Source organism: Ailuropoda melanoleuca, chromosome 1, assembly GCF_002007445.2.
Source record: "Ailuropoda melanoleuca isolate Jingjing chromosome 1, ASM200744v2, whole genome shotgun sequence".
In the NCBI taxonomy this organism is placed as follows: Eukaryota; Metazoa; Chordata; class Mammalia; order Carnivora; family Ursidae; genus Ailuropoda; species Ailuropoda melanoleuca.
The window spans coordinates 161,694,626-161,715,249 of record NC_048218.1 but is presented as its reverse complement, the minus strand read 5'-3'; the positions used below and the strand labels follow the sequence as shown (position 1 = coordinate 161,715,249).

The 20,624-nt window shown below is 36.8% G+C and overlaps 1 protein-coding gene and 1 pseudogene across 1 annotated transcript in view; both read right to left on the bottom strand.

Annotated features, from left to right (window-relative positions):
* The window catches only part of STK31 (serine/threonine kinase 31), an 80,769-nt gene that overhangs the window by 10,802 nt on the left and 49,343 nt on the right, over positions 1–20,624 (bottom strand). The window contains exon 20 of the mRNA XM_019810367.2: positions 16,970–17,092. Coding sequence (XP_019665926.2) covers positions 16,970–17,092 — 123 coding nt within the window. The remainder of the gene's footprint in view (positions 1–16,969; positions 17,093–20,624) is intronic.
* Positions 9,586–10,139, bottom strand: LOC105242251 (annotated as a pseudogene).

Below are 20,624 nucleotides of genomic sequence, written 5' to 3'. Positions count from 1 at the left end.
TCTGCCTTTGGCTCAGGGTGTGATCCCGGGGTTCTGGAATCGAGCCCCACATCAGGCTTCTCCGCTGGGAGCCTGCTTCTTCCTCTCCCACTCCCCCTGCTTGTGTTCCCTCTCTTGCTGGCTGTCTCTCTCTGTCAAGTAAATAAATAAAATCTTTTTAAAAATTAATTAATTAATTTAAAAAGTATTGAGCATCAGGAAGGAATAACAATGGAAAGAACAGAAATATGAGGGAATGCTAAAGACTATCCTTCTCATCATAAGTTTCCTAAGTCATATACAATGACTGAATAAAAAGTTATTACATTACACTATCTGATGCTTAAGACAATGATAGTTAAAAGTAGGTAGGGTGAAGGAACCTAAACAAAAGGCTTCTACATTTCACTCAAAGTGTTGAAACACTGATACCAGTAGAATGTGATAAGACACATACATATATTGTAATATCCATACCAACCACTCAGAAAAATATAGAAGGCAATACACTCAAAACACCATAAATAAATCAAGATCAACTCTTAAAAAATGTTCAATGGAAGGCAAGAAAAATCAATGAGTAAGAAACAAACAAAACAGATGATAAAATGGTAGATTTACCCCCAACATATCAATAATCACCTAAAGTGTCACAACAACATGGCTGGACCTAGAAAATATTATATTAAAAGAATCACAGACTTGTACCCCTGAACCAAATACATTATATGTTAATAAAAATTAATAAATTTTAAAAAATGCAATTAGAAAAAAAGGAAATAAGTCAGAGAAAGACAAATACCATATGATTTCACTTACATGTGGAATCTAAAAAACAAAACAAACAAAACAGTGTTACATGCTGAAAAAGATTACTATTTCCCTTATCTCTTTAATCCTACATCTTCCAATGTATATGAAAGCTTTAAATTCCTATGTTAAAACCCTTTATAACTGAAATATGTAAAGTGTGGCTTCTGTTTTCCTGACTGAACCTTGACTAACAGAGTCCTCACAACTATGTCCTATCCTGCATCAAAGCAAAGCAAATTGCAGATGATAAATTAGAAGACACTAAAAAGAAAATCACAGGCTCAAAAATGGTGTCACTCAGGTTAAGGTCCCACATCAGTAAACCATGACTTAACTACTTAACCTAACTACAGCTTCATTCACTCTCCCAGGAATGTAACCTCTAACTAACCAACATGGGAATTCCCTGGTCAGCACAAGAAAATTTATGACAGATGCCCTCCATCCCCTATAGGAGGATGATCTTGCCTAAAACAATGGAATCTTTGCAAATAATTTTTTTCTTTCTACTCCCTCTTTACCTTTAGAAGTCTTTTCTGTTCTGTAACACTTTGGAGTTCCCTTTTACTTACTAGATGGGACGCTGCCCGACTCATGAACTGATTAATAAAGCTAATTAGATCTTTAAAATTTACTCAGTTGACTTTTAGTTATTTAACAAAGTCTTATCTTCTAACAATCCTGATCTTCCAACAAGGCTCTTACTAACAAGCCATAAGAGATACTGAACTAACACACTGGTTTAAGAGATAGAAGAGAAATTTCAGAATTCATAAGACAGTAAAAATGCCAAAGCATGATTCCTAGAAGAGAGGATGAGGGAGATGTAAGAGTCAAAGAAGATAACAAGCTGTCAGCTCAGATGACTAGAAAAGACTGGGGAAGGCTGGGAGAAACAGGCTTGTGGTAAAGAGTATGCATTCTGGAGACAGACTGCCTAGGTTTTAATCTTAGCAGCCAGTGGATCTGGACAAATCACCTAATTTCTCTTTGCCCCAGTTTCCTCACTTATAAGGCCACAGCAAGAATTAAGTTAGATAAATACTTGCAAAGTAACTGATACGTAGTAAGCACTCGATAAGTGTTACCTATATTTGTTTTTTAAATTTCAGGTAATTTGGGACATCTGCATTAGCAATGTGAAATGCCGTCTTTATGAGGGCGCCTAGTTTTATCACCAAGAATAGCTTGGTAATTAAACATTGACAATAGCTGTATCTGGCTGAAGAGTATAAAGGGTTTCATTATTTACTCTGTTTTTATGTGAAACTTTCCACAACAAAAACAAAAACTCAGACAACAGATTTGCTTGTCCTAATTGGCCTGCTTTTATCTTAGAGATAATGGTTTGTATCAGACTAGATTTCCTTTCTTACAATTGCTAGAAGAAAGATTAGAGCATTCCTAGTGGTTTATTCATAGAAAATATATTCATCAAGGCTGGGAAACAGGCTTGTTTTTCAATCAATACTATTCCTTATGGGTGTTATTTTGAGGTCATATCTGAGCTCAATGAACATGACCATGATCATTTTGCAGTGTCTGCTACAAGGACAGAATGGCAACACATGAATTTTGTATTAGCAGCTCTAAACAGGTTTCTGTGGTGTACATTTTGTTGTTGCTGTTGCTTTTAGATTTTATTTAGTTACTTAGAGAAAGAGAGCAGGGGGAGTGGCAGAGAGAGAGGGAGAGAGAGAATCTTGAGCAGACTCCACACTGAGCGCAGAACCAGATGCGGGGCTTACCCAGAGATCATGACCTGAGCGGAAACCAAGAGTGAGACACTTAACCAACTGAGCCACCCTACTCTCATACATGGTTCAACTCTTATGTTCACACCCTTTTTTTTCTTCCTTCCTTTTTCTTTTTTAAGATTTTTATTTATTTATTTGAGAGAGCACGAAGACGTGAGAGATCACAAAGGGAGAGGGAGAAGCAGACTTGCCTCTGAGCAGAGAGCCTGATGTGGGGCTTGATCCCGGAACCCTGAGATCATGACCTGAGCTGAAGGCACACTTAACCAACTGAGCCACCCAGGTACCTCCCCCTTTTTTTCTTTCTTATCTACTTTCAATTTATCATGTCTTGCTCTGTTTTAAAGTACTTCTGTGAACTGATTGCCTTGTATACTTTCTGGAACAAGATAAAATATCTAGTAAATTAAGGTAAAGTTGGCCAGCTGGAAAGCATATGTACGTAACTGGAAACTCTGGCAAGAGCATCAGGTTACTGCCATAAATGTGGGAGCTACTAACAAATAAATAGTACTAGACACTATGAAAGTAAATAAGAACACCTAAGGAAAGGCTACACAGTGAAAATTTTAGAATGTAAGCAAAATCTTTGGGGACACTAACAGCTAACAGGAAGTAAAGAAGAGTAAAAAAAGATGCCCAATCACAAAGGTCAAAAAAACTAAGAAGTGTCACAGAAAACAATGGGTAAAGGAATTACTGTGGAATTCGTTTTGTTTTTTGATATACCAGACTTAATAGCCATATTTTTAGACTGAAGGAAAGGTACAGAATAAAAAGAAATACATTAAAGATGCAAGATAAAAGTAGGGTAAAAGTGACGTTCGAGAATAGAAGATGAGAGAATGGGGTCAAGGCCACATGTGGATGGCCTGCACTGAAGGAATACTTTCTCTGAAATTGGACTAGAAGACAGAAAACTGGGTAAAGAAGTGATTCGTTTGTAAAAAGAACTGAAATTTGAGAGAAAGCATGCATGATCTCATTTTTTTTTCAAAAAAATAAGAGGCAAAGACTACTGAAAAGAATGAGGGTACAATTTCAATAGGTGCTTGAGGAAAGCTATAAAAGGTTTCAAGTAATCTTTGAGGGAAATATGAGAATGAGCTGGCTGTGGGCAAGTAAAAGGACTAAAAGAAAGCACTGAGGACCCAAAAGAAATTAAACTGATGTGGTGGTAACATTCTGCAAAAGCATTCAGCTTCCAAGGTAAAAGGCATTCGAGGGATTCCAGCCAAAATGGAGTAGTCCCATTCAGCATCAGTCTTAGAAAATCTGGATATAATACAATACATAAATATAAGAAGACTCTGAAAAGTGGAAAGAAGAAGGTGAAGTAGCTAGGGACACCCTGAGACTTGAGGAATGACACAATGGTCAATTTCCTGAGTTTTCCTTTTGATCTTCCTATATCCCGGAGGGAGTGCTAGAGAAGCCTGCAATTCAGAAACACCAAGAGCCACAGATCAAAAAAAAAGCCCCTAGAAAAGCCTGCTCCCTCTAGCCAAAGAACTGGGAACACGGTGGTCCAGCAGCAGAAACTGTTTTTGGTAATATTCCCTACTCCAGCCAAATACCAAATGAAAAACTCCCCCATCCCACCCAGTGTCAACAGGGCTGAGTGGGAAGCTGGACTTCCACCCCCACCATCAACAAAGAAGCAGAACAAGGCAGTGTGAGATGGCACTAGCTGGCAGTCTACCCAAAGGGTACTGTTAGTGGGACCCAGCAGGGAAGCTAACTTCCAATCCTACTCAGAAACAACAAAGTGGAATAAAAGCAACGTGAGGCAGTGTTAGTGAGACTCTATTTTTCCTTCTCCACTCCCCAAGTGTCAGCTGGACCCAGTGGAAAATAGAACTTCCATGATTACCAGGCCTCAACAAGGTAAGAGGAAGTAATATAAGGTGGTGGTGGTAAAGCAGTATGGCTCCTGCCCCCCAGTGTCAACAGGAGATGAATTTCCACCACCACCCATCAGCAATGAGAAGACTTAAGGCACTCACTGCAAGTCAGCATTCTACTTTTGCTGGGGTGGTGTCAGCACAGCCCAGTGAGGAGATGAAACTGTACACTACACCTAACTGGGGGCCTGTCTGCAAAAAATGAAGGTTAAATAGGACCCAAATGTTCAGGATATGATCAAAAACCACAAGTCAAACTAAGAACAAAAAATCCCAACCTGAATAAGAAAAAGCCAACCAACAGATACCAAGATGACACAGATGTAGGGATTATCTGACAAAGATTTTAAAGGAGCCATAACAACAATGCTTAGAGATCAATTACAAACACCCATGGAACAAACGAAATAACAGAAAGCCTCAGTAAAGAAAAAAAGAACAGAATTTTTTTTTTAACTCATTGGATTGGCTCAATGGCACGAGGCATATGACAGAGGAAAGCACCAATGAAATTAAAGAAAGAAAAATAGAAAGTACCCAATTTGAACAGCAACCAAAAAATGGACGGAACCTCAGAAACCTGTGAAACAATAACAAAAAGATCCAAAACTTATGTCATCAGAGTTTCAGGAAAAAAGAATGAGCGTAGGGCCAACAAAATATGTGAAGAAATAATTGCTGAACCAAATTTTACAAATTTGGTGAAAACCATAAACCTACACATTGAAGATGAGCAAGGCTCAAAGGAAATAAACCCAAAAAATATATGCCAAGGCACATCATAATCAAACCGCAGAAAACTAAAGACCAGGAAAAATTGTAAAAGTGCTAAAGAAAAACATCATATTACCTAGAAACAAATTATTCGAATGACAGTGGATTTCTCATGAGAAACCATGAAGCCTCAAAGAAGGTGGCACAGCATTCTTCAAGTGCAAAAAGAAATATAAACCCAGAATTCTACACACAGCAAAAAGTATTCTTCAGAAACGTAAGTGAAACCAAGATTCTCTCAGATGAAGGAAAACGAAGAATCTGTCATTGGCCGACTTATCTTAAAGAAATGGTGAAAAGACATTCTTAAAACAAAGGAAATGACAAAGAAGAAATACTGAAACATCAGGGATGAAAAAACAATAAAAAGAGTAAAAATATGGGTAAATAGAATAGATTATCTTCAAAAATAACACACTTTGGGAGGTGAACTCCTCCAAGCTCTCTGCACATGGATACAATAAAAAAGGAATGGTGAGTCTCAGGTTCTTGACTGGGTCTCAAAGGAGGTCCAGAAACACAGGAAATTCCTGTACAGAGGAGAACACTAGAAATGTTAGTGGGTCCATTCAGTCTGGAACCCTTAATTCTCTGGCATCCAACTCTGCAACAATGACATCGATTCCACTCAATCTGCTTAAAATGTTAGAATCACTTCCAGATTTTAGGAGGCTGCCACCCCTTTTCCTTCTCTTAAGATTTCTTCCTTATTGGAATGTTCCTGAGAGGCACACATCACAGGCTACATGAGCTGGATCTAAAGGAATGACAGGATATGGAATATTATTTTTCCCACTGTCTCTTATTTTTGGATTAAGCATCAAAACAAAGCATAATGTGTGAAAAGTACACCTAAATTCTAAAAAGAATGTTAAACAAGTCCATGCAAGACTCTCTAAGAGGACTTCTCACTTAACAGCTCATAGAAGATAAGGTTAGAGATGCCTTGAGAAGCAGATTATATAATGTTAGGGACTTCATAGTAATCACTGTGATGACATTTACTGGTAACTTATTTCTAAGCCCTGGACCCCCTTCGGCAACTATTCATCATCAGCTTCAGTGAAGGCTATGCCTTCAAGACTTAATGATATGTTTAGTGAAGGGAGAAGGTGGTCTGCACAGAGCCTCAAAAGACTTGCTCCCTCACAAGGATGATGAAATAGTTTCTTAAAGTACTTAGTTTAGTGCCAAACATGCTTTATGTGCTCCTAGCAAGGGAGGATATAATCATCATGTTATAAATAAACATAATGTCCTTAAATTAATAATGTTTGGTCATACTGTGGGGAAAAAATCAAATAAATGACTTTTATAAAATTTATTCACACATGAAAATAAAACTTTTTTTTAAATGGGGAAGAACTTTTTAAAGCATATATAGCAGGCCATAAAACATACCTAAAAATAAGGTCTTAAAGAGGCTAAAGAGAAGAAAAGGAGTAAAAGGGAATACAGTATAGTCTGGATCTTCTATGATGGGGTTCAACGCTGATGAAGGAAAGAAGAGAAGCTAGGAGGTTCTGATACACGAGCAGAAAAGACAGTACACAAAATGTATTGGAGATCTGTTTTAACAGCAGTTATAGTAAAATGAGAGGTTAGAGAATCCTGTCAAGATAAAATGCATTGGATTGAATTCTACTACTTCTGTGAAAGAAAAATCACAGGGGATCACAAAATCCTGGTTTTAGAAGGTAACTGAAATTGCAAGAAGGCATGCATCTCAAGTTGTTGTCCACAAAACCCAAGGTTAGTTGTTCAATGGATCAGTAGGACTACTAACATCTCCTAGAAACACATTAGGAGCTGGAATTTTAAAAAATATTCAAACAAAGCTCCAAAGAAATGTACAAGGAGCCATAAATAAGAAATGATTAGATGAACTCACCAAGAAAACATGGTATACTTAAAAAAAAAAAAAGCCTACTACTTCAGTACATAATTGTGGCTAAAATTTAAACATTCATTCTGATACCATAAAGACATGCATTCACTCAATTAATATGTGTGTGCCTCTTCTGCACCAGGCACACTACAGATGTAGCAGCAAATAAGACACACGAGCTGCCCCCAAGAAGCTTACATTCTATTGGCAGAAGCAGACAACAATAAACATAAAGAAAAAGAAAAACATAGTATATTGGGAGAAAACTAAAGCAGGGAAAAGGGTTGTATTTTAGACTAGGCTGAAAAAGTGTCATTTGAATAAAAGAAAGGTGCCATTCACTTCTCTTTAAATTGCTCAGCTTCCTCACAGCAGCACCCACACAAAAACGGAATTTTTGTGTTTCGAAAACATTTTTTCAATACAACAATGTCAGAATTGCTCTAATTTTTAAAACTAACTTCCAGCAAAGCCTTTAAGGATTTCATTATAACTGGGGTGCTTGAGTGGCTCGGTCAATCAAGCATCTGACTCTTGGTGTCAACTAAAGCCATGATCTCAGGGTTATGATCTCAGGGTCATGACATGGAGTCAGTAACAAGCTCCACACTCACTCCAAGCCCGCCTGAGATTCTCTCCGTCTCGCTCCCTCTCTTCTTCTGCCCCTCCCCCTACTCCCATGCGCACGCACGCGGGCGGTCTCTCTCTAAAATAAAATCTTTAAAAAAAGAATTTCATTATAACCTAAAAAAATTGAAGAATCTTTTTTTAATTTTTTTTAAGATTTTATTTATTTGTCAGGGAGAGAGAGAAAGCACACCAGGGAGAGAGCAAGAGGCAGAGGGAGGAGGGTCCCTGTGGAGCAAGGAGGCCTATGCAGGACTTGATCCCAGCACCCTGGGATCATGACCTGAGCTGAAGGCAGACGCTTAACAGACTGAGCCACCCAGGTGTCCCAAGAATTGAAGAATCTTATACAAATGACTTTAAGATAAACAACCTTTCAAAAGTTCCAGTGAAAAGTTATGGTTTACTGGAGGTAGAAGGGTCATGAAAACTCAAAACACCAGTTTTCTGTAGTTGAAAGCAGTCTTCGGAATATTTCCATCATTTAATCCGGGTATCATGACAAAAAATTACTCAAAACCAAAATATCTTATGATATGACCAAAATATCTATTTTAGAGTTTTAATATCAAATAAGCTGTTATTTTTATTTTTGCTAATTCTAAAACTTTTAAAAGCCATAAAGTGACAGTCATCCATTCATGGCCCTGGAAATAAGATCCTTTGATAATGAATGGTTCCAGTTTAACTCTGAATAATCCCTTTCAAACACAGCCCCTAAGTTTTGACTTTCTGTCATTTTATAAATCTTGCTCTGTATGTTTTTGCTATAACTTGCCTAATTCTTTGAGAAGAAAGATCAAAGTATACATAATCTTTGGTACTAAACTAACTTTCCTATCCATAAAATAATTATTTAAAAAAAAAAGAGCTTGAACTAAAAAAACCAAACTTTTTTTAAAATACCACGATAGCTCCAATAAAAGGAAATACTTAGGTATAAATCTAACAACACACATATAAGATCTCTAAGCTCAAAATAACAAATGCTGATAAAAAAAAAATCAAAGAAAACCTAAATAAATGGAGTTCATGGATCAACCTGGTAAAGATGTTAATTCTCCCTAAATTGACCTACAGATTTAATACAATTTTAATTAAAATCACAGCAGGGCTTTTGATACATATAGATAAGCTGTTTCTGAAATGTATATGGAAAGACAAATATACCCAAACAGATAAAACAATTTGACAAAGAAATTCACACTAATTATACTACCCAATTTTTTTTCTAAATGGGGTAATTTAATGAACAATACATACCTGAATATAAGGACTCCAAGGCAAGAGTATAAAATTAAGGCAGCTCCTTTATTTTGAACAAGAAAGTGGCATAAGCAACTCCGAGCACCCCCCACTAATATGAGAGCTTGCTCCCAACAGCACTCCCCACCCAGTTCTGGGAGAGAAGTGTCTTCTACCTCGCCAGTGCTGTCATCTGCCATGACACTTTCTTACAAAGTAGGCATGCCATCAACCAACATCTGTTTACGGTCAAAAAACCAGGGCCAGATGGAGCGGCTTGGCACTTATACTTGGGGAGATGACACTCCTTCGGGTTAAAGGCGAACGCAGGTGCTGACACAGGGTTGCTGACCACTGATCTTGAATTAAGTAAGATGAATGGGATTTGTCCACATTCTCAGTTTCTCCCAGGTAAAAATCACTCTTATAATAAAGCTCCTTTGATTAAAACATACTCTGATCAAATAATCTTGCAAAGGAAAGATCACCTAGCCCCAAGTCTACCATATAAAAGTAAGGAAAAAGGACAGGTTCTGTGCTGTGATCATGTTCAGGACATTCACAAGGGAAAAGGGTGAGCTAGGCCCCAGAAACACCTCTACATTGTCTGCACCAAAACTTCCACATACTGCCGCCCTCCCCCCAAGCCTCAAAATGGTCAGCTGGCCAGCTGTACACCACGCACACCAGTTCTACCACAGATAGCCTCAAGGCCTTCACATAGTTCCTTTCCTCTAGTGTGAAGTGGTGATAAATCCCTGCAGGAAGAGGTATCATGTCTCCTTCTTCCATGAAAATGCAGATCCACTGGTCCTCTTTATCTCTCACATCAAAGTACCCACTGCCATCCAAGATGTAGCAGATCTATTCATCATCCAGGTACAAATGCTCCTCATAGAACATCTTAATCTTTTCTTCATAATTTGGTAGTTTGTCTTCGCATATGGTTATTATGTCCATCCAAGACTAGTTTCTCTCTCTTCAGATCTTCTCTAATTCTTGATCATTCTCATATTTGTCAGCAGCCAACTTCCAGTAAAGAACCCTGAGCCAGCCCAGCTGCTCCAGGATGACCAGGTGGCCAGGCACGGCATGGTGGGGCCACCTCTGGTGGCCGGTGGACTCATCCATGTACCAGGCCTGCATCATGAGTACCAGGCCTGTACTCAACCATGTACCATGCCTGCACCATGGCTGGGCCAGGCTGCAATGCAAGCACCCACCTGCACAATGGCCCAGCCCCAGCCCACTGACTCTGTACCTACTACCCAATTCTTAAGACTTACCATAAAGATACAATAACCAAGACAGTGCAGTATTAGTAAACAGATATATACACAGATCAAAACAACAGAATAAAGAGTCCAGAAACAGACTAACACAAACATGATCAACTAATATTTTACCAAAATGCCAAGGAAAGTCCATAAAACAAAAACAATAATGAATTGAACTTCATCAAAATTAAAACCTTTTTCTCTGCAAAAGACACTGTTAGAATAAAAATACAAGCTGTAGACTAGGAAAAATGTTTGTAAATGACACCTGACAGGGGATTTGCATCTAGAATATATATATGTATATATATTTAAGATTTTATTCATTTATTTATTTGGCAGAGAGAGAGCAAGCAGGGAGAGTGGCAGGCAGAGAGAGAGGGAGAAGCAGGCTCCCCGCTGAGCAAGGAGCCCAATGAGGGGCTTGATCCCAGGACTCTGGGATCATGACCTGAGTCAAAGGCAAACACTTAACCGACAGATCCACCCAGGCGCCCTCATCTAGAATATATATATTTTTTTTTTTAATGATTTTTTTATTATGTTAATCACCATACAGTACATCCCCGGATTCCGATGTAAAGTTCGATGCTTCATTAGTTGCGTATAACACCCAGTGCACCATGCAATACGTGCCCTCCTTACTACCCATCACCAGTCTATCCCATTCCCCCACCCCCTCCCCTCTGAAGTCTTCAGTTTGTTTCTCATAGTCCATAGTCTCTCATGTTTCATTCCCCCTTCTGATTACCCCCCTTTTCTTTATCCCTTTCTTCCCCTACCGATCATCCTAGTTCTTATGTTCCATAGATGAGAGAAATCATATGATAATTGTCTTTCTCTGCTTGACTTATTTCACTTAGCATTATCTCCTCCAGTGCCGTCCATGTTGCAGCAAATGTTGAGAATTCGTTCTTTCTGATAGCTGAGTAATATTCCATTGTATATATGGACCACAGCTTCTTAATCCAGTCATCTGTTGAAGGGCATCTCGGCTCCTTCCATGATTTGGCTATTGTGGACAATGCAGCTATGAACATTGGGGTGCATATGGCCCTTCTCTTTACTACGTCTGTATCTTTGGGGTAAACACCCAGTAGTGCAATGGCTGGGTCATAGGGTAGTTCAATTTTTAACTTTTTAAGGGACCTCCACACTGTTTTCCAGAGTGGCTGTACCAACTTGCATTCCCACCAACAATGTAGGAGGGATCCCCTTTCTCCACATCCTCTCCAACAATTGTTGTTTCTTGCCTTGTCTATCTTTGCCATTCTAACTGGCGTAAGGGTATCTCAGTGTGGTTTGGATTTGAATTTCCCTGATGGCTAATGATTTTGAACATTTTTTCATGTGTCTGTTAGCCATAGAATATATTTTTAAATGCTCACCACTCAATGGTAAGAAATCCAATTTGAATATGGGCAAAAGACTTAAACAGACACTTCACCACAGAGGATATGTGGAAGGCAAATAAAAAGATATTCAACGTCATTATCCATTAGAGAAATTTAAATTAAAACCACAATGAGACAACTACTACAGACCTATGAGAAATGGCTAAAATAGAAAATAATGGCAATAATGTTAACAATGATGAAGAGCATTTAAAACTCTCATTCACTGCTGTGTGCAGGCAAAATATTTGGCAGACCATTATAAAGTTATACATATAATTACAACTCACCAGACAATCTCTCTCCTGGGTATTTATCCTAAAGAAATTAAAATATACGTTCACACAAAACCTATACACAAATGTTCACAGCAGCTGTACTTATAATAGCCAAAAACTCTAAACAACTCAATGTCCTTTAATACGTAAACAGATAAACTTGGTACACTGATAAATACTACTCGGCAACAAAAAAGGAATGGACTACTGATACACACTAAACAACTTGGATGAATCTGAAAGGCTTTATGCTGGGTGAGAAATTAGTCTCAAAGGGTTCATAAGGACTATTTATATGACGTTCTTAAAAAACCAAAACTATAGTGACAGAGAAAACAGCAGCAGTTGCCAAAGGGTAAGAGTTAGGGGGAGAGACTACAAAGGGAAAGTAGATAGGATTTTTTTTAATTATGGAAGAGCTCTGCATTCTAATTGTGATGGTTATACTAACCTATACATATGTTAAAATTCATAGGACTGTATGCCAAAAATAGTCAACTGTACTAAATGTTAGTTAAAAAACAAAGTTTTAGGGGCACCTGGCTGGCTCAGCTGGTAGAGCATGCAACTCTTGATCTCAGAGTTGTGAGTTCGAGCCCCACACTGGGCATAGAGATTACATTAAATAAATTAAATTAATTTTTAGAAGACCTTAACATTAAAGAAGAGCAGAAATTCAGCACAAGAGAATACAAACTCATATAGAGCTCTTTACTACCATTTGTTGAAGGAAGAAAATAGATGAAATAAAGACTATTACCATACATAAATGATATTTTATGACAGCTCTGAGGAACATAAAAATATACAACATATGTAAAGAAGAAACAGAGTACTGAAGCAATGATTAAAAAGATGCCCGTTTAATCATTTCTGTGACTATGATGGTTCTATGAAACCAAGCTCTAAATATACAACCCAGCAAAAGGCTAAAACTTGTGAATAATTAAATGGGGAGTGAGATTCCCAATGATTACCACATGTGTAAGTATAAACACTCTTTTGGTAACAGCTTTATTGAGATATAACTGATGTTCAAAAAACTACATATATATTTAAAGTAATATCATTAGTTTCGATATATGTACATACCTACAAAATCACTGCAATCAAACTGGTGGAACATAGTGATCATGCCAAAAAATTCTGCCATGCCACTTTGTAATCCATCCCTCCACCTTCCCTTCTACCCTCAGACCACAGAGCATTAATGATCTCCTTTATGTCACTATAGGTATGTGTACATTTTTCAGAAGTTTATATAAATAGAACCATAAAATATGTAGTCTTTCCTTCCTCTGCCTTCTTTAGCTTGGCAGGATTATTTTGAGATTCTTCCGTATTATTGGTGTATTAATAGTTCTTCCCTTTTTATTGCTAGTAGTATTCCAATGGATATACGCCAAACTGTTTATCCATTCACCTAGTTGATGGATATTTCAGTTGTTCCCAGTTTTGAGCTATTACAAATAAAGTGTCTTTGAATATTTGTGTACAACTCTGTGGACGTAAGTTTTCATTTCTCTTGGCTAACTACCTAGGAGTAAAAATGGCTGGGTCACATAGTAGGTCATATGTTTAACCTTTTAACTGCCAAATTTTGTTTTCCAGAGTGGTTGCTCCACTTACATTTCTCTCAGCAATATATGAGAGTTGCAGCTGCTATACATCTTAGTCAATACTTGCTGTGGTGACTCTTTTTAATTTTGGACATCCTAGTGGGAGTGTAGTAGTATATCATTTTGGTTTTAATTTGCTTTTGCCTAATAACTAAAGATACTGAGAGCATCTTTTCCCATGTTTATTTACCATCTAGATATCTTATTTCCTAAAATGTCTATTTAAACAATTACGCCCATTTTTAAACTGAGTTGTCTTATTATTGAGTTTTAAGAGTTCTTTGTAAACTAAATACAAATCTTTTGCAAATACTTTCTCCCAGTCTGTGTGTGTCTTGCCTTTCATTTTTGTAACAGTGTCTTTAGAAAAGCAAAGTTTTGAATTTTGATCAAATCTGAATTACTGATTTTTTTCTTTTATGCTAGATGTTTTTTAATATCCTATTACAAAAAATCTTTGCCAAACTCAAAGTCAATAAAATTATCTATGTTTTATTCCAGTTTTAAAGACTTAGGTTTTAATAGTGATTTTTTTTTTTAAGATTTTATTATTTATTTATTCGACAGAGATAGAGACAGCCAGCGAGAGAGGGAACACAAGCAGGGGGAGTGGGAGAGGAAGAAGCAGGCTCATAGCAGAGGAGCCTGATGTGGGGCTCGATCCCATAACGCCGGGATCACGCCCTGAGCCGAAGGCAGATGCTTAACTGCTGTGCCACCCAGGCGCCCCTTAATAGTGATTCTAAGGGGCATATGCACCCCAATGTTTATAGCAGCAATGTCCACAACAGCCAAACTATGGAAAGAGCCCAGATGTCCATTCATTAATAAATGGATAAAGAAGACATGGTATACATATACAATGGAATATTACTCAGCTATCAAAAAAATGAAATCTTACCATTTGCATGACATGGATGGAACTAGAGGGTATTAGGCTAAACAAAGTAAGTCAATCAGAGAAAGACAAATATACGATTTCACACATATGTGGAATTTAAGAAACAGAACAGATGAACATAGGGGAAGGGAAGGAAAAATAAAATAAGACGAAATCAGAGAGGGAGACAAATCATTAGAGACTCTTAACTATAGGAAACAAACAGGGTTGGTGGAGGGAATAGGGGTGGGCATATGGGTAACTGAGTGATGGGCATTAAGGAGGGCACTTGATGTAATGAGCAATGGGTGTTACATGCAACTGATGGATCACTGAACTCTACCCCTGAAACTAATAATTACACTATATGTTAATTAATTGATTTTTTTTAAAGATTTTATTTATTTATTTGACAGAGATAGAGACAGCCAGCGAGAGAGGGAACACAAGCAGGGGGAGTGGGAGAGGAAGAAGCAGGCTCATAGCAGGGGAGCCTGATGTGGGGCTCGATCCCACAACGCCGGGATCACACCCTGAGCCGAAGGCAGACACTTAACTGCTGTGCCACCCAGGCGCCCCAGATTTTAAATAAAATAAAATAAAGACTTCAGTAATACATTTAAATCTAATATACATTTAGAGTTAATTTTTATAAATTGTGCAAGGATTAAGTCAGTTTATTTTTTATATATAGATATCCAATTGTTACAGCACCATTTGTTGAAGATGATCCTTTTCCTCACAGAATTGCCTTGAAATCTTGTCAAAAATCAACTGATCATATATTTCTACTATTTCATCTATTTCTACTGCCTTTATTCTGTTCCATTGATATGTATGTCTAACTTTACACCAACATCATAATGTCTGATTCATTATAATTTTATTAAGTATTAAAATCAGATAGTTTAATTTTTCAAAACTGTTTTAGCTACCCCAGTTCCTATGTATTTTCATATAAATCATACCTGATTGTCAATTACTGTTAAAAAGGGGGGAAAAAAGGCCTAGAAGCATTTTTGTTGAAATTGTATTGAATCCATAGACTTTTTTAAGAATTCACACCCAAGGGCACCTGGGTGGCTCAGTCAGTTAACCATCTGCCTTCGGCTCATGTCATGATCCCAGGGTTCTGGGATTGAGCCCCATGTCAGTCAGACTCCCTGCTCAGTAGGGAGTCTACTTCTCCCTCTCTCTCTGACTCTCCCCCACCTCGTGTTCTTTCTCTCTCAAAAATAAATAAATAAATAAATAAAATCTTTAAAAAAGAAAAAAAAAAGAATTCACATCCATACAATATTCAGTCTTCCAGTCCGTGACCATGATACAGCTCTCCGTTTATTTATGTCTTCTTTAATTTCTCTCAACAATAAATTATAGTTTTCAGGGTGCACATTTTTTGTCATATTTATCCCTAAAAATTCCATGTTTGATACCCATGTAAATGATTTTTAATTTAAATTTCCTGTTTTTTGTTGCTTGTATATAGAAACAATTATTATACTGATTTTGCATCCTGCAATCTTACTAAAATTGTTAATTCTAGTAGCTCTTAAGTACATTCCTAAAGATTACACATAATTAATCCTGTCATCTTTAAATAAAAACAGCTTTGCATCTTCATTTTTAAACTGTATGCATTTTATTTCTTTTTGTTGCCTTATCCTACTGGCTAAAACCAGGATCAGTAAACTATGGCCTGCACGCCAAATCTATGCCACTGCTTTTATTTGTGTACAGCCTATAAGCCAAAAATGGTTTTCACATTTTTAAATGTTTAAAAGAAAATTAAAGAATACTATTTCATGGCACATGAAAATTATATGAAATTCAAATTTCAATGTCCATAAATAAAGTTTTATTGGAACAGAGCCATTCATTCATTTATGTGTATTTATGGCTACTTTCCACAGCAGCAGAGACCATATGGATCCCAAAGCCTAAAATATTTACCATCTGGCCCTTTATAAAAAATTTTGCTAACCCCTGGGCTAGAATCTCCAGTACCATGTTAAGTAAAAGAAGTCAAAACAGACATCCCTTCCCTGTTAATACTTAACCCCTCATAATTTGTAGGAAGAATAAATTTAAGCCATGAATAAAAAAGCAGTTATTTGGTCTATAGTGAAAGCAGGAACACTCACTCAAGGCTCATTTAACATTTTCTACATATGTATGAACTGTTTATAGATTAATATAGGACAAAATCATCTTTACTGTTAATCTTGATTTAATAAAACTAACACAATAGCATGGTATGTAAAATATATGTAAAAAGCCAACTGGTAGTAAGTATACAATAGGTGATAGGAAGTATACAATTTACGATAAAACTTTTTTTAAGAAGGGAAAAAAAACAATTTTCTACTAAATTTTTTTACTAAAAAGCTATCACTGCTTTTTATCCAGACTATGTTGAGGAAAACCACTATAAAATCATCACTTTATATACTTAAATATATATAAATGTATTTGCACATATTTACACATTTTTATAAATACAACTAATCTATTTCAATAAAAAAATAACATACCCATAATAAAAGGCAGCCATAAGCATACAAGTCAGAACTTGGAGAAGCAGGCTTTCCCATTTTCAGTTCAGGTGATATTAAACTCAAGTCACCAACCGCCATGTTCACTGAGGCTCGCTGACTCTACAAGAACAGTAAGTTAAATATTTTAGAGGCAATACAGATGAGGTAGCCTTGTGTGAAGTCCTCTGCATTTAATCAACACAAAAAAACAAAGTTATTTGAAATATTTCATCCTCTCTTGCTTTCAAATATTTTTACCCAATTTCTGCTATTATAAATTGCTCTTAAAATCAGTCTCATAAAATTAACAGTGAGACTTCGGTTACATTTCACATTATAGACTCAAGTAGATTCCAAACCAAGAAACACCGATTATTTAAACATTTGGAACCTCTATTAATAATAAAGTTCATAAGGGCAAGAAGGAGTGCTATTCTCTAATTTTGAAAATTCTAAATAGCTTTTTTTAAAAACTGGAAGTCTACAAAGTGCTTTCCTTCCTTACTGATTATTTTCTAAGTATACCATTTCTCACGTGTCATGTTCTTATCACTGTATCACTGATAAGAACATGAACCCTGGATTCAGACAGACCTTGGCTGCAATTCCCACTCTCCCATTTACTTGCTGTGTGATCTTGACTTTAAACCCTTTGAGCCTAAATTAACTGTAAAATGGAAATAATAACTATCTCACAGAGTTACTGTAAAGATAAAAGTAATTAGCACAATAATTACTATCACAAGGCGTTAATTACCTCCTCTCCTCCCACTACCTTTCCGGTGTGGTCAAAAGTCCTATAGCTAAGGCATCACCTGAGACCTTGCTAGAAATGCAGAATCTCCCCCAGAAATGCTGAATATCGTGGAAGGAGCCGAGATGCCCTTCAACAGACGACTGGATTAAGAAGTTGTGGTCCATATATACAATGGAATATTACTCAGCTATCAGAAAGAACGAATTCTCAACATTTGCTGCAACATGGACGGCACTGGAGGAGATAATGCTAAGTGAAATAAGTCAAGCAGAGAAAGACAATTATCATATGATTTCTCTCATCTATGGAACATAAGAACTAGGAGGATCGGTAGGGGAAGAAAGGGATAAAGAACTAGGATGATCGGTAGGGGAAGAAAGGGATAAAGAAAGGGGATAAAGAAAGGGGGAATGAAACATGAGAGACTATGAGAAACAAACTGAAGACTTCAGAGGGGAGGGGGGTGGGGGAATGGGATAGACTGGTGATGGGTGGTAAGGAGTGCACGTATTGCATAGTGCACTGGGTGTTATACGCAACTAATGAAGCATCGAACTTTGCATCGGAATCCGGGGATGTACTGTATGGTGATTAACATAATATAATAAAAAAAAAAGAAATGCTGAATAAAAATTTGCATATTAACAAGATCCCAGGTGATTCATATGCACTGTAAAGTCTGAAAAGCAATGATCTTAACAACAGACTATCTTTCAAATTTTTCTTCCTGGGGCACCTGGGTGGCAGGGCAGTTAAGTGTCTGCCTTCGGCTCAGGGCATGATCCCAGCGTTATGGGATAGAGCCCCATATCAGGCTCCTCCGCTAGGAGCCTGCTTCTTCCTCTCCCACTCCCCCTGCTTGTGTTCCCTCTCTCGCTGGCTGTCTCTATCTCTGTCACATAAATAAATAAGATCTTTAAAAAAAAAAAATTTCTTCCTGATTAATACTTTAATCTGAGAGCAGTATGAAAAGAGTGGAGCAAAGGAGAGTTTGAGCAGTATTTCAGAGTAAGTAATTTTAAATGAAGATTAAAACAATGTTTTGGGAGATAATAACGGTTGATAAATCAGTATAAAAGAGGAAAAATAGTCATGATATACAGTTGTGCAAATGGCATGCTCAAAAGGTAAACTAACCAGGATCCCTAAGAGTTGAGAACTTTTTTAAACTCCTAATTCAGTCATTTTTTTTCAGACATTACCTTAATTTTCAGATAAATATGATAAAAAATACTTCAATAAATCTCCTTTGTATAAATCTTTCTTAATCCAGCATTTCATTATAGCTTTACATGTTCATTTTCTCATCTTTTTGAGCTACCATATGAAAACCATTAAGACTACATATACACAGGTGGCATTACCTTATGACTTGCAAATGACCAATGTATAAAGCATTAAGACTTATACTAGTCAAAAGGAAACTGCTCAGACAATAAAATCTTAGCAAGAACGTAGAGAAACTGAAATCCTCATACATTGCTGATGAGAACGTAAAAAGATGGAGCCACTTTGGAAAACAGTTTCGTTGCTCAAAAAGTGAAACAAAGAGTTACCATATAGCAAAACAATTCCACTCCCAAGAGAAATGAAAACATATGTCCACACAAAAACTTGTATACTAATGTTCACAGCAGCATTATTCATAATAATCAGAAAGTAGAAAAAACCCAGATGCCTACCAAATGATGAATGTAAAAACAAAATATGGTATATCCACACAACAAAATATTATTTGGGCATTTTTAAAAAGGAATGAAGTTGAGATACATGCTACAAGACACATGAACCTTGAAAATGTTACACTAAATGAAATAAGCCAATCACAGAAGGCCACATATTGTATGATTCCATTTATAAGAAAGGTCCAGAATAGTAAATCACAGAGACAAAAGTAGATTAGTGGTTTCCAAGGGGCTATGTAAAGGAGGAAATGGGGAGTGACTGCATATTTGTATGGGGGTGTTAAAAATGTTCTGGAATTCAAGAGTAGTGATCAATACACAACTTTGTGAATATACTAAAAACTATTACTGAATTGTACACATTATGTGAATTATATCTCAATAAAGCTGTTATTTTAAAAAAGAAAACTGTTCCCATGTGATCATGTATATTTTGAGCCTGCCCATTCAAAAAAAAAAAAAAAAAAAAATTACGGTATGCTCTTCCATTGTCTAAAATCTCCTATCTTTAGGCGTGCCTGGGTGGCTCAGTTGGACAAGCGTCTGCCCTCAGCTTAGGTCATGATCCCAGGGTCCTATGATCAAACCCCACATCCATCGGGTTCCTTGCTCAGCAGGGAGCCTGCTTCTCCCTCTCTTCCCCACTCGTTATCTCTGTCTCTCTCTCTCAAATAAATAATAAAAATAAATTTTTTTTAAAAAACTCCTATCTTTACTAATTGCCTGTTCTGAGGCACTAAAATTATGATACCAAATTAGCAGCTAACATAGTTGAACCATCACTTAAACTAAATGGAAAAGTCCAAAGTTCCCAAGTTTCTAAAAATATCTCATTAATCAAAAATTAGCAAAGTATGTATATCTATATTTAATCTACTGGTGGGAGAAGGCACCAGCAGAAAGGGAGATAGGAGACGGCCTCCTAGTTTTCCTTGTGTATTTACAAGCAATTAAATATTCTTGTTGATGATAAAATAATTAATCATTAGTGTTCTCAGTGCCATTGACTGTAATGTTAGGTTGCTCTTAATACTTAGAGTTAAAAAATATAATGCACAAATCTAAAAACTCTTGTTCTAGCATCTAGCACCTAGCTAGTAATAGTTAGTTGCTTACACTACATGACACGACATTCTTTACCAAAACTAAGTTCTTAGAATAAATTATCATATCATGTAAAAGGCTGAACTAATGTCTAATAATATTAAAT